This window comes from Myripristis murdjan, chromosome 10, assembly GCF_902150065.1.
Source record: "Myripristis murdjan chromosome 10, fMyrMur1.1, whole genome shotgun sequence".
NCBI classification, from domain to species: Eukaryota; Metazoa; Chordata; class Actinopteri; order Holocentriformes; family Holocentridae; genus Myripristis; species Myripristis murdjan.
This window is the reverse complement of record NC_043989.1, coordinates 5,869,614-5,884,535: the sequence shown is the minus strand read 5'-3', so window position 1 is coordinate 5,884,535 and position 14,922 is coordinate 5,869,614. Positions and strand designations below refer to the sequence as shown.

At 42.6% G+C, this 14,922-nt stretch overlaps 1 protein-coding gene across 1 annotated transcript in view; it reads right to left on the bottom strand.

Moving 5' to 3' along the window:
- Nucleotides 1-229: 229 nt before the first annotated feature.
- ppargc1b (peroxisome proliferator-activated receptor gamma, coactivator 1 beta) overlaps nucleotides 230-14,922 on the bottom strand; it is a 108,463-nt gene continuing 93,770 nt past the window's right edge. Inside the window, exons 7-12 of the mRNA XM_030061460.1 lie at nucleotides 13,986-14,050; nucleotides 12,383-13,028; nucleotides 11,623-11,680; nucleotides 10,754-10,872; nucleotides 8,389-8,516; nucleotides 230-7,163 (exon numbers count right to left, since the gene is read on the bottom strand). Of these exons, the coding sequence (XP_029917320.1) occupies nucleotides 7,072-7,163; nucleotides 8,389-8,516; nucleotides 10,754-10,872; nucleotides 11,623-11,680; nucleotides 12,383-13,028; nucleotides 13,986-14,050 (1,108 nt within the window). The 3' untranslated portion in view covers nucleotides 230-7,071. The remainder of the gene's footprint in view (nucleotides 7,164-8,388; nucleotides 8,517-10,753; nucleotides 10,873-11,622; nucleotides 11,681-12,382; nucleotides 13,029-13,985; nucleotides 14,051-14,922) is intronic.

Below are 14,922 nucleotides of genomic sequence, written 5' to 3'. Positions count from 1 at the left end.
GCTTAAACGTCACACATATAAGATAAGATATTCCTTTATTAGTGCCACAGTGGGGAAATTTCAAGCATTACAGCAGCAAAGCATATTATGTTATTATTCTGCTGTCAGTCTATACACTATGTATAGATATTATGTATACTACGTACTAGATATATACTACTATTATGTACTAGAATACTATGTACGCCTTCTTCCTTCTTCCGAAATGATGACATACACTCAGAGGGAATGCTGTTCATTAGGATTTTATTTTTTGGAGGCAAATCAATGAATATATGTACTTTATACAGTATATGAGGAGCACATCTCTACAGTTTTATAATGTAAACAATCTCTGAAGAGAAATGTATTCAGTTTAAAAGGAAGCCATAGTCTTCTGTTTTAAACTATTTACATGAATTAAAATATAATTTATAATATCAGATACTTCCGCTTCTATGAAACTAGATTTTAACAATTCAAAAATACTGAAATGCATTTGTCTCCACATTCTCAAGACATATGAAATCACACAAAACAGAAAGAAAAAAAAAAAAAAAAAAACGAAAAAAAAACACCATTTAAAGACATCCAAACTAAGTGGCATATAAATAAAAAAAGAAGAAACGCAAAATAAAACCAACATATGTAAAAATATAAAATCTTACTAGCAGTATTTACCTTTTTTTTTTTTTTTTTTTTACCAAAAACTAATTTAAAAAAAGAAAAAAAAAATCATTTATGTGAATTTGATAGTCGTAAGATGTAAATAGACAATAAAATCAATAAAATCAATAGCGATGAAAAAAACAAAAAAACAAAAACACAACAAAAACAATGTATGCCCTTTATGTCAAAATATTTTTCTTCCACCAAAAAAAGATCCACTCACATTTAGCAGATTTTGACAGTTTGCAGTCCCTACTAAGTGCCTATTTGACATCACAGTTGCCATCATGTTTGACGGATGATCCTCTGGTTTCCGTGTGTTTCGTGACAGTCCGGGGTGTCGAAACGTGACGTGCAAATGGTTCGAGTGTCGTGCGCCGCAGACGGCCGCTCACAGATGGAAACACGACGTGGAAACGGAGAGAGACCCTGAAGCGGGCCCGTGCTGCGAGCGCTCCTGTCCTGGAACGGGCTCATCTGATGTTGAAGCTCGATACAGATTTACATTGTTTTCCCAACCAAACAAAAGGTGATAGTGACATTAAGAAAAAAAACCAAAAAACAAAAAAAATGAAGCAAATATGGATTTCAGTGGGCGGTGTAGCTGGAAACGTTGTGACATCTATAAAACTGAATCTGACGGGCCGCTCGCGACGCCACATTTCCCCCCGAGCCATCGTCAGATTCACTCTTTATTATTGATTTTTTTTTTTGTTGTTTTGCTTTGTTTGTTTGTTTTTTTTTTTGGTCAACCTTTCCTATCACTTCTACTGGTTTTCTTGCCATTTTTCTGAAATGAAGAGTGGAAAGAAAGATATTGCATTCTGACGAGGGTAATTCCCTTTGGAAGGATTTTTTTTTTTCTTTTTTTGTTTTTTGGATTAGGGTTTGTTGCCCCTCGACCTAGGACCCCTAGACTGAGCGGACAGCGGTATTATAATGTTGAAATGTGTCAACGTGTTCTCAAAACACTGAGGAGAATGGTCAACATCAAAGTTTTCTATAAGAAAGTATATAATCATCTAGATATCTACACAAACACACAAATATATATTCATATATATATGTATATACCTTTTTATAATATGGCTGTATTGAAAAAAGTTTTAATTACGTCAGTAATTATTTAATAATAAACCACATTGGATTGGAAAGGAGTTGAAACGGTCATAGTAAAAGCTAGTGGTAGCTTCGTTTTTCCCCCTATTGATTTTTAAGGCTTGCCAGGATGAGTCGGGTTGTTTCACGGTCTTTCAGCTCTGTGACGACGCAGGCGCTGTCACAGCCACAGCGGCAGACACCGGAGAAATCCCACCGCACGCAACACCGCCTCGCCGCACCTCGTGAAATGGGCACCAGCTCTGAAACGTTGTATCAACACGAAATGCGTGTTGATTACAATCCTACGCAGCGAAAGGATTACGTGGCAGAGGCACACGATCGAATATTCACTTTCATGTCATGAGAAAAGGGGAGGAGCTAATAGCTGCTGGGGCAAATGAACTTTGGTTAAGGTGCGCGAGGAGTCAGGGTTAGGGTGAGGCATCTAAAACAATTTGCTTAAAGGTTTTGGTCGCCAGTAAAAAGTAAAAAAAAAAAAAAAAAAAAAAAAAACTTTCTCTGAAAATGAAAACTCTCCACTGCGCTGTTTCCATGTCAAAGTGTTTCTCTAGCTGTGCCTCGGCCACCGAACCCCTTCGTGTTCGGGACATTTACTCCCCTCTGTTTTGTACAGGAACAGATTTCCATTTCAGGACGTGCTCATTTCACGAAGTTTCCCAACCGTGACGCATCGTCTTGCATCTTCCCGCATCAGCGCTGCAGATATTTGGTAACTGCGGCTGATTTCACCCAAACAATTTCCAAAAAAATAAAATAAAACAAAAAAATAACAGCGGGACTTCTCCAGTGCCGACATCTGCAATCAGTCCGAAAAGATTTAACGGGGTCAAACCAGCAACAACTTTCTTTTTTTTTCTTCTTTTTCTCCCTCCCACGTTCCAATATCAGAGTCATACATGTTCACAATAGTTACGATTAGTTATTAGCCGTTGCCATAATACAAGTTAAGTGTCCAATGCAACTCAATCAGATTTAAACAAACCTGTGCACCATCAAAATGTGGCAAAAGCGCAGTTACAGTTTCCTTTCAATGAGAAAAAAAACAAATATTGTGAACAGAGATTTAATTACTTGGGGCGTTATTTTGTGCAAGAGTATATTAGTACAATTTATATTTGTATACAACGTCTTCTGTGTATATGATGTAACTGACCACATTCTTCCTGTACTTTGTTTTTTTTTTTTTTTTAATGTGTTTTACAGCAGTCTACATACAGTAGCCTATTTATTGAATCTGTAGTTCAGAGATTGCCCGCATTGAGGTTGAACAACCAACCTTACGCTGTACGTGTTTCAACTCAGTCTTTCAGAAAGGCTGTCTCGTAAACAAGATTATTATTAATATCATCATCAATATTATTACGTATTGCATCTCAATTGCTTTTTAAGAAAAAAAATCATCAAAAATATTCGTCATTTAAAAGACAGAAAAGAAATAAGAACCTTCTAGTATGATAGTCTAAAGGGATACTTCTCAATTTTTTTTTTTTTTTTTTTTGTAACTCTTTTACAGCAGTGTTGGACTTTTTGCTTGAAGTCGTTTCGACATAAGTTTTCCCTTCATTTTTCTCCCTGTTCTGAACATCCATTAACCAACTGGAACAAAACCGACCTGACCTTCTCCTGTCTGATTAGCAATCAACAATGACCCACCACCTTTTAAAAAACACACAATACATTTTATGTTTACAACGAGGCATAGTGCTATATACACATTATATATTCATATAATATAGTTTCTTTTTTTTTTTTAATATGTAAACCAGCACATTCTCTCACTTTTTAGTAGTATACATACTAAGCACAAATACTCATTCAGTTGTTTGCGTTAGTTTTGATACAGTTAAAAAAAAAAAAAAATTAGTGTGTTTTTTGAGATGACACCTCGTTTCTCAATCAGTATGTGTAGCACTAAATTGATTTTTCTAGTTTTGGACATCAGCGAGCCTTCGAGGACGAGTCTGAAGAGGACGCGTCCCTCTCGGCCGCCTCGGCTGCTATTTAGTCTTTTTTTTTTCCCAACACTGAATAAGGCGGCTTTGTACTTAGTGTGCGTTCCTAATAAAGTCGAAGGAGAATTGAGTGATGTAAACATTCAATATTTCGTGTGTGTTACCAAGGAGTTGATTAGATAGGGAAAGGATGAAGGGGGCGCAAAAGTAGCAAGAGGGATTATCTGTTACAAAAGGGGAAGTTTGCCAGGATTTGGGCCAGGAAACAAAGCCCTGAACCCACAGAGGAAAAAAGACAGAGAGAGAGAAAGAGATAGAGCTCAAGAAGGAGAGAGCGAGCGAGTTGGGCTGCGCTTTATTGAAATGCTCAAAGCGGAGGAGGACGAGCAGGAGGACAGGGAGAGATGGAGGATTGGCATGTCCCCGGAAGAAAATTAGAAAACGAGGGAGGGGAAGAAGATTGCGAGTCTTCGCCTCCCAGCGCAACTCAAGGACCGACCAACCAACAAACCAACCATCAGCTGCAAACTCCTCCTCACCGGCCGCCCCGAGCAGCGACAGCGTCCAACTGGAAACACGAGACAAAGACGAGACACTCGGATACACTAGGACACACAGTCGAGACGCCAACGAACTGACACGCTAAAAACCGTTCGCCGTGAGGCAAGACGGGGAAAGAGATAGACAGAGAGCGAGAGTTATTTCCCTCAGAGGGGCTTAGCAGTAGCAGAAGAGGTTACAGAATAAAAACCGACCACGCAAAAAACCCCCAAACTCCCCATGACTACCCATCGGTCGGGGAAAACCCTCACACAGAGAACATTTTTGGACAATTACATGAAGATCGACAGACGTATAAAAGAGGAGGAGAGTGTCCAAGAGACAGAGAGGATAAAAGACGGGAGGAGGGATGGGTGGATGTGAGGTAGTGAGGCTCAGCTGATACAACACCTCCCGGACGAGAAACCGGATTCCCGACCGATGCTCATTATCGGTATTTTCAGACCCATCCCTCGCTCGTGCCCTGGCTGCAGTGTTTTTGTTTGTGGCATTTCGGTGACCACCGTATTGGCAGGCTTGGAGGCTGTCTCTTCCTCGAAGGGCCGATGCTACTGGCTGCATCAGGGGGGGGTCAGGCGCTACCCGAGCTTGTTCTTCAAGCCAGCATCAGCTCTGTGTCGAGGTAACCGGACGACTTAGCAAGTCTACCTTTTAAAGCACCAAAAAAGCTCCACAATCTTGGGGGGCGAGCAGAAGCGAGGGCGGATACATTCAGATTTTTTTTTTTTTTTTTTTTTTGTTTTTTTGAAATACATTCCATTTAAGCTGACAGATCTGTCTGTGACGAGCGATGACGATTCATCGGGTGGAGCAGGTGGTGGGACGAATCACGGAAGAGCGTGTTAAACTGCGGAGGATTTGTCGTTCGTTCGTTGTCCTTTGAGATTCAGCGGCAAGATGCGAGTGTGTGAGAGTCTTGTGCACCGATGTTGCACCTTTACAATCGAAGTGATTCAGATTTCTGTGCCAAGGTGGACGACTTTTGTGCGGCGAGACATCAGACCGGAGTGGTTCGGACAAACCGTGGGTGGAGGAATGATGAATTGAGTATTGCACTCAGGGCATGAAAGCGCCAACAGCTACCATCCTCATTTCCCCATGTCAGACCTGCTTGCTGAAGTCCACATGTAAACGGTAATTGTTGCATTGGCTGTAGCATTTATAGGGTGTCAACAGGCCGAGGCCTTCAGCGGACACATGTTCAGTGGGACCCCATCAAAGAGACGCGAAGACCCCTCCCGATCTGGAAAAATAACCTCAACGCGAACAGGCGGTCCGTTTCTTGAACGTTCACCGGCGGGATGGCCCAAGTTAAATTTGACTCCAGCCGCTCGGGCATACTTTGGGAAACAAACGGCGGGGCCAAACCCATGTGAGTAGAGGAAAAAAAAACAAATTTTCGATTGGTCCATAGAAGACCCATCACTTCTGGACCAACGATGAACAATGTTGTCTATATTTTGGCATCACTGAAAATTTCAGGGATGGCACTTTGGCAGTTAGTTAATGAAGGGGGGTGACATTTTAATTCAGAACGAGTGCCGGCCAAGAGCACATTAGCAAATAATCCAACTAATAAATTAAATTATTGCGGTCAAATAATAATAATAATCTTAAGAATACAGGGTCAGCTTGGGGGTAGCTTGTTTTGAGCCTAGTTCAACACATGGGACATTCAAATAAGTGCTTCATCATCAGTTGAGGTCTTTAGGTTGAACGGGTTGGGAATCATTCTCAGAAGTGATTTTTCCAGATCGGAGTCGAAGTCTCGTCGCCGTGGATACAGCGCCTGCCAAACGCAGCCTGCAGCAGCCAGTAGCAGAGCCCGGATTCGGCGTGGCAGAGTTAGAGATTCGAGTCAAGGGGGAAAGGTGGAGGACAGTGGAGACATTTACCTCCTTACAGTGCATAGATCAAATCAAGGAAGCACTACAATTACAAAAAAAAACCAACAAAAAAGAAACAAAAAAAAAAAAACATGATTTTTTTTCTTCTTCATTTTAGATTTGTAAACTTTTTCAGTCATCAAATGATTACGTTAAATGTCATTTTTTGTTATTTTCTTTGTCCATAACACACACACAGATTGTTTTTTCATTTTTTAACTTTTATAACATCCACAAATTTTCGCTAAAACAAAGCAGGGTTATTGTTATTACTATTAATTTTTTTTTTTTTTTTCTCGTGATACCACCGCACGATTTCATGGCAAACACAGCTTGCAGTTTCACCACCCGTGACCAGAGAGAGGGAGGGATTTTTTTTTTTTTGTTACGAAACAAACGAAAGAAAACAAAGAACACGCACACGCAGAAACACACACCACGACGACCGACGCAACGCAGGGATAGCAAGGTATTTTGCTACAGAGGTCTCTCAGCCCCGCTCTTCCGACGCGGGGTGATGATGTCACCAACACAGACAGGAAGCAGCTTTGTTGTTATTGTTGTTCAGCACAGAACTTGTTGTTATTGTTTGAAGTTGTTGTACCATTGCTGTTAAAAGTCCGATTTCCTCTATTGTCTCTTAACTCCCCCCGTATTCGCCGCGGCTTCCTCATTTTTAAGCAGTATCCTCCAGTGAAAGAAACTTTAAAAAAAAATAAAACAAAACAAAACAAATCAAAAACCAAAAAAAAAAACAAGGTCCTTTTCGTTACTTTACTCCAATGGTAAAAATGTAAACATTTTGCGAGGTTGCCTTGCGTGGAGGTACTGAGAGGCCTGTCTGAGGGCGGAGCTGTTTCGCTGCAGTTTACTAAGGCTGGCCAGTCGGGGGCGCTGTGCTGTCAGCGATGCAGGGACTTCTGCGCCTCCTTCAGCAGCGTGTCGAAGTCCAGCGCATCGTACTTGCTCTTGACGGGGCCCGGACCAGCCTCATCTGCACGAGAGAGAGAGAGGACATAAAACAGAAGGAATCCGGATCAGAATAGCAGTTTTACTTTTACTTCGGCACACTTTTGCTGAAGCATTGCACTTTAGCTGCATTTTAATCCCATCCATTACACGGTGCAGATTGTACATGCTCTTTGAAAGCATCAGGACCTTCACAAACTTCAAGACTGTGGAGCCGAGGTTGAATTTTACAACCTTGAACAAAATGTGACTTTAGTTTTTGCTTTTCAAGGATTCAAAGATTCAAGGAACTCTATCGTCATACCAGCTCACATTTACACGTTAGTGGTACGAAATTAGAACTCAGGTCCCAGTATAAGCCTAAATAAATAAATAAAGCAAGGTAAAAAAAAAAAAAAAAAGAAATGTAAATATAAAATATAAAATATATAAGTATGAACAGTATATATCAATTATAAACAATATGTATAAATATAGACAGTATGTATAAACTATAAACAGTATATGTAAATAAATATAAACAGCCTATATAAATGTAAACAGTGTATATATAATATAAACAGTGTGTATGAATAGATATAAGAAGCATATATAAATGTACCAAGTAACAGAACCTGACACCCGGTACTGGGATTCAGGAACTGTTAGACTTGATACACATTCGCTTCACTTTCCAATAATGGAACCCAGATTTGTAGGTAATGAGGTCCTTCAAACTTTCACAAATTTAAACAGTCATCCTAAGTATCTTAACCCTCCTGTTATGTTCACATTTTTGAACATCCTTTATGTTTGGAGTCAATTTGACCCCTGCAGTTTAAACTTTCACAAAATTATTATAACTAAAATTGTTACTAAAGTTTATGTGTCAAATACTTTATGTTTATTTGTTAGTCCTTTAAATAATACATAACTCCCCACCACCCGCACTTATACATCCAGTATTCCTATTACACGACAATGAAAAAATATTAAAATCACCATAAAATCTCACTGATTGATCTAAAATTGGAAAGAAATATTAATTTTTTGTGTTTTAATAGCTATATATTATTTCTAAGTACAGATTTTTGTTATTTATAACCAATGCGTTACAAAGTGTGTACAGGACATTGAAAACATATCATCCTGTCAATTTCATGTTTACCCGGTAGAACCCATTACATTAGGAAAAGTCATTAAATATGAAGCAACACCGTGATTTAGCTGCTGCCACTGTCTGAGCCAGGCAGAGTTCATTTGTTCGTTACCCAGGTCTATGTAGCGTTTCCTGGTCACCCTCCTTAGGCCTCCAGTGCCGCTTTGGAAAAGCGTCTCCCGTGCCCTCCAGTGTCTCTGAAGCCCCGACTGGCGGATCTTTATGACGCCGCAGCGCTCCCTACAAAACAAGGGCGGGCAGACAGACAGGTTAAGAGACAGACACATGCATTATGTTAATAGTACCTTCTGTAGAGACGGCGACTGGTGAATAAGACATGAAATCAATGTGCATTAATATTCATCCTGTATGCCCTGTGAAGCGAATGCACAGGGACGGAGTAAATGGAGTTTGGTCCTGTATAGAGAAAGCCCACCACAAAGACCCAGTGAAGAATGGGATCTACAGAAACCACAGACTCCTGCTTGGTTACTGATTTTAGCCGTCTTTGAACTGAAACCCTGGCATTTACTGCAGCGAGGAGTTTTCCCACCAGAACGTTGCTCTCAAAGAGTAAAATCTCCAAATAAATGCCAAACATGAACAAGAACCACAAATGCCAAAATAGGTTTAATTGCGATCCAAATTGCATTCTGTTCTGAGGGTTTTTGTGCATTAACCCGAGGGCGAACTTCATTTCTTAGTGACGAATGTTGGTGCCTTAAAAAAGTTCCAACGTCCCAACTTTTCGGATAGAGACAGATTTAAAACAGGTCACGCACAATGATGACTTTGCACTGGAACAAACACAGGAAGACTGGAGGGCTGCATCAGTAATCATGTACAATTATATATTGCAATTGCAGCTTCCAGGATTAGCAGTTTTACTGCACGACCACACAGAAAGTAATGCTGACATTTCATTTCATTGAAAAAAAAAAACTAAGTCGTTGCAAACAGTCCAGATGTTGAAAGCAGATACTGGGAGTAGAAAAAAAAATTGTTGCACAAAATCCTTAAGACTAAGAATCACGATGAGGTAATTAATTGTGATAATATCTACAATTATTACCAGGATTATCATTTTAGCTGTATCTGGTGACCCATCTACTTAGAGGCATTTGGACCAGTGTGCTTATTTCTTTATGTGCTTTTAGAGAGGAAGTGTATTCATGACTTGTTACTGACATTTCCTCACGTTTTTTTCAATCTGTTATGCAACATTAACATCAGTATATTTCCATGTGAACATCAAATGTGCATCTTAGGGCATTTTCACACCGGCCTTTGTTTAGTCTGATTGAACTGGGCGGGCCTGAAACCAGCGACTGCACACGGGCGTCGGCCAAAACAACCCACCGTGAGTTTTGGCCTCAAGCGGCTTCTGTAGCTCAGGTGTGCATGTTGGACTCAGGTGAGTTCAGGTGTATCTTTCCTCTTCCAGACTACGGGCTGCCCTATGCACTGAGCAACACTTGGGAGAGAGTCGGCGCCCAATTGTATCGTGAATCTTGGCCTCAGACATTTACATTAACATGAATCTGATAGACTTTTACATTGTTTTTTTCCTGCTTTGCAATGTAATGTGTTTAAAGAGATTTGAATGTCTTGCTTTATTGTTTTTATTGTGGATTATCCTGGTGAAATAAAGTTGATGATGATAGATTTTGGTTGATTTCAATTCATCTCTGTGTGAAAGCAAATGAACGGGGCAACAAAATCTCAACTTCAACTTCTATTTTTATTCCTATTTGTTATTTCACTTAGTGTGTTTATGCAATCTTGTATGTTGTTGTCTGTATTTTTAGAGTTGTCTGTTTTACATGTTGGTGAGCCAAAGACAATAAAGGACAATAAAGATTTATTCTATTCTAACTTCTCCACAGATCTGAACCACAGCAAACAGACTACAGGTGTAAAAACTCTCTTAAACTCTTTTCTGTTCAGTGTACGTCGTCACAGGCACACTTTGCCTTGTAGGAGCACAAATGTGCTGCATAATAAGTGCAAAGAATTAGGGGTAAATTTAGTTCAAAGACATGCTTTTGCATCAAAGTTTGATTATTTGAACACGGCACACTGGCGAGAGTCACCGGCTTCACGCATCAGCGCCCGAAATGAATCCAAAAACAAAATGTACTTGACAGGTTGTTAATAGTAACACTGTATGAGAGCGCTGCCAGAGTGAGCTGCTGCCTTGACAACCGAGTTTCCCTTTAAGATATTTAACAGTATGCCGCTGCCATGACAACTGAGTTTCCCTTTAAGGTGTGTATGGTGCTAATTCTGTGGTGGTAAAGATGAGTTGCCTTCAAAATCCTACCAGAAATGATGCCTTATAATGTTCCAACGTCCCATCTTTTCAGAGGTGATGCAGTGGTAAAAAAAAAACTGGACTGCAGGGCCTTAAAAAAAAAAAAAAAACCCTCACCATGTCCCACCTTTTCAAAGAAATTCAAGCGGAGCCGGACACTTACTCGTTGCGGATGATGACGCTGCAGTCCTCTGCGTTGCCGAAGACCTGGAAGCGTTTCCTCAGCATGTTCTGGGTCACGCTGCTCGGCAGGTTGTGGATGTAAAACACCTGGCAGTTGTCCTGGCAACAGGGAAACCATGGCAACAGTCAGGAGGAACGACAATAAAGGATGCGGACAGACAGGGGAGTTCAAGCGGGGAAGGCTGGATGCCGAGTGCAGGACGGCCTCAGACGCCCGTGTGTTCATGCCAAACGTGCACATTTACATGCACTTCAGTTTCAACGATGTGATTTCACAGCTGCAACATGCAACTTAAGACACGTGAGGCATGATCAGCCTGTGGCCTCGTGTGCCTGAATCCTGTCTTTGCCTGAATTTGGATTTTCAATGATGTGGAAACAAAACGCTATTTCTGCTTTATTCGATAGTGACAGTAGAGAGAGACAGGAAAGGCAGGAGGAGAGAGAGACGGGATGACACACAGCGAAGGGCTCAGCTTGAAATCGAGCCCGGGCTGCTGCGGTAAGGACTTAAGAGCTGATATGTGGTTCATGGGTGCCCTGGAAACCGCGGCTACCCATGAGCTGGGTTGCAGCTATTACGGCAATGCCAGGAAGTAGTTAAGAAAAAGCAGCCTGAACATCGCCATTTTTTTCCAGTAATGGGTTTCTACATAGTAATGCAGCAGTGTGAGTATCCTAGAGTTGATCTTACGGCGCAGGACGAGTGACAAGTGAGAGGGGAAAAGTGAAAAGGAAGAAGGGTGGGACGAGCAATATGCTTCGCTGACTCAAGGCAAAAAGCTGCACGTGGCCTTAACACACGATGACAAGGCAGCAGGAGGAGGGAGTTGCGCGGCGCCGGCGTACCTCGTCAGACGTGGCTTTGTTCCTCTGCTTGTCGTCAGCGCAGATCTCAGAGTTCTCGCTGAGGGGGGAAACAGAGAGAGAGAGAGAGAGGAAAGTTGTGAGACGAGGCAGGTGAAATCAAAATGTCAGACGTGAGGAAACAGGTGAGCGGCGGAACAAACAGGAGAGAGCGTCTCGCGCTGATTGCAGCGAGACGCGAGTCGTCATGAGACGTTACTGTCCTTGTTCTGTCTCTCGTCTCTCTGTCATCGCTGCTCTGATTGTTTATCTCGGTTCTTTTATGTCTTCACTGCAAAAACTCAAAATCTTACCAAGAATATTTGTCTTATTTCTAGTCAAAATATCTCATTACACTTAAAATAAGACATGATCACCTCAGAAGTAACTTGTTTTTAGACAATTTTTACTTGTTTCAAGTAAAAATTCACTTGAAACAAGTGAAAATTTGCTTGTTTCATTGGCAAAATTTGCCAGTGGAAAAAGTGAAAATTCACTTGAAATAAGTGAAAATTAGCTAGAAACAAGAAACAAATTTTGCCAATGTCAATGACAATTGTCTAAAAACAAGTTACTTCTGAGGTGATCATGTCTTATTTTGACTAGAAATAAGACATTTTTGACTTGAAATAAGACAAATAATCTTGGTAAGATTTTGCGTTTTTGCAGTGTTCTTTTGCTTTATGTCTTTGTCTCGCCCTCTCTCTCTCTGCTCTTTGCTCTCATGACGTAACTCCTCCCACATTTTCCCACACACTCTCACCTGGAGTCTGTCTTGCTGGCGGGGGAGTCGGGGGACAAATGGAGGATGGGCGAGGGCGAGCGAGACGCCGACGAGCGCTCCGCCTCCTCCTCCGAGGCTGGCGGTGTGGCCGCGGCCAACTGGCAGTCGGACGGCAGCGGCGACGACATCACCACCACCACGCCGCCGTCCTCCCGTTTTTCCAGCACCATCTCCGACAGCGAGAGCCTCTCCTCGTGCTCCTCGGCCGACGCCTGACCCTCGGCTCCTCTGGGCGCCTGGGTCCGTCCCGCGTCCTCGCCTCCTCCCTCCTGCGCCCGCAGGATGGCGCCGAGCATGGCGGCGCTGCGCTTCCGGCTCTCCCCGAGGCTCAGCGCGCAGTAGTCGTGGTCGCCGAAGGTGCGGTGGACGTCGCCGTCGCCGGCCTGGCCCATGCGGCGCAGCTGGGCGTACAGCTCCGTCTGTTCCGGGAGCTTCCGCTGGTGGTGGCTGCGGCTCAGCCAGGACGAGCCCTTGGAGGTGGCGTTGGCGTTGGTGTTTGCGGTGGGGTGGACGCACTCCCCTCCGCCACCGCCACCGCCTCCTCCGCCGCCCTTCCCTCCCTCGGCTGGCTTGAAGAGCTCGTCCTCCACGGGTTTGTGAGGCGGGGTGGTGGGAGGGGTGAGACCTGAGGGGGAAGACAGACACACTGCGGTACCTCTATTGTTCTTGTAACCTTTATTTATCCAAAGAAAGAGAGGCTGAACACAGCGTACTCTTATTTTTAGCAACAGCCTTCTTCACACAGCTCTGCATGTTCGGTAGAAGATGATGATGAAGAAGAAGAAGGCTACTCTGTGCTGCTTCGCCTTTCAAATCTCAATTATTTTCCAGACCTGAACTCCTCAATACGATTTTGGGGTTCAGTTTGATTTACAGCTGCAGTTTTCTTGCCTTTTCTACCTCTGCCATATCATTCTATAGATGATATAACATGAGATATAACACCACAGTATGAATATTTCTCCATACTTTCCCAAATTTTCTGACAAATTACAAACTTCTCAAACAAGGAAATGTCAAAATTCTTCTTCCATGAATTTCCTGACCTGTGCAGGAAACTATACTTCCTTGAAGGAATTAGAACTGCTGACCTAGGAGTCACCAAGTCTCTTCTATTGACTGAATTTGAACTATTACAAAATCCCTTCTCCTGGCCATGACTTGAATCCAAAGTCCAGAGAGTGTCTGAGCCTTCAGCTGACCTGCTCAGACATTTGATGGTAAGATTTGTCTGCTTTGTATATTTATATACAGTTAAACTTAAAATATCGCTAACCAACACCATGTGCTGAATGTTTTTATCCAAAGCACCATGAGTCAGCAAACACACGGCTCCTATGGGAATCTAACCCCAAACCTTGCCTTTTTTTAGTGCCTGCATTGCTCTGCCCGTTGAGCCACACACTGTAGAGCCAGTGCTGCGTGCTAAAATCATCAGTGCCCAAACAAAATAAGATTTGTTCCACTGTCCCTGTCCCTAATGAGTGCAGCTTTGTAGCTGACACCACCTCCGAGCTGAACAAACATCGCCTGTTAAACAAGAAAATAATAAAATCTTGGAGAAAACATGCCGCATGTTTACCTGCTGTTCCACACAGATCCACGCTGAGCGTCTGCTCAAAAGGCTTGGTGCCATACTGGGACTCTCTGGAGTCAGGAGACAGAGAGAGAGAGAGGGAGAGAGAGAGACACAGAGAGAGAGTGAGGTAAAAGGAGAAAAAAAGCAATTAGGGATTGCTGTGTCATGTTAGAAACTGCTAAGTTGCAGGTTTGAAACGTTCAAATCAACAGGAATCCAATAGTAACCTCAAAAGCTTTTTCAGTAAAAGCTTTAAGCTGTTTTCCTAAAATAAAAACTTGTACGAGTTTCAGCTGATGTCTGCTGAATTCGAATTACATTTCCCCCAGTAAATGCCAGTGGCATTTCATTGCTCTCCTCGTCTCTTATCATGACGACCATATGCACCCGGCTGTCTTCGCCCGCTATTCTTCTTCTGCTTCCTATTTCTGTTTCTATTTCTCCAGCTGCCGTGAAAGGCAGGAGCGGTGCTGAGCGCTTTGGCTCCGGGGGGGATATTACTTACCCTCCACAAAGAACAGGAGAATAAAATAACAAAAACGCAACTTCTCTGTGAGTGCCTGAGACGACAGATTCATGCGGAAGATGGACGGACGCCAGGGGTTTGTACAGTAAAGCCATTCAGCTCTGTGATTGGTTGGAGTTGGGCATCTTCCAGTATTGGCGTGGGGGTGGGGGGGTGGAGGGGGGGGTTCTGGAAGAGTTGGAGTGATGGCACTTTGACTGGCACAGATTAACAGCTCGGCGAGCCAGCCAAGGCTCTGGACTCGTTAGTGGTCTTGGAGTTTGGGTATGCTTCATCTCTGTACAGGTTCAGTATGGAAGGACGTTTTCTCACCTGTAACTCTGTTTATGTCATCTGAATCACAGTGACTCTGATAGGTTTGGTTCATTTTCTGTTTGATCTGATTGGTTTTGCACTGCAGAAACATAAGTAGAC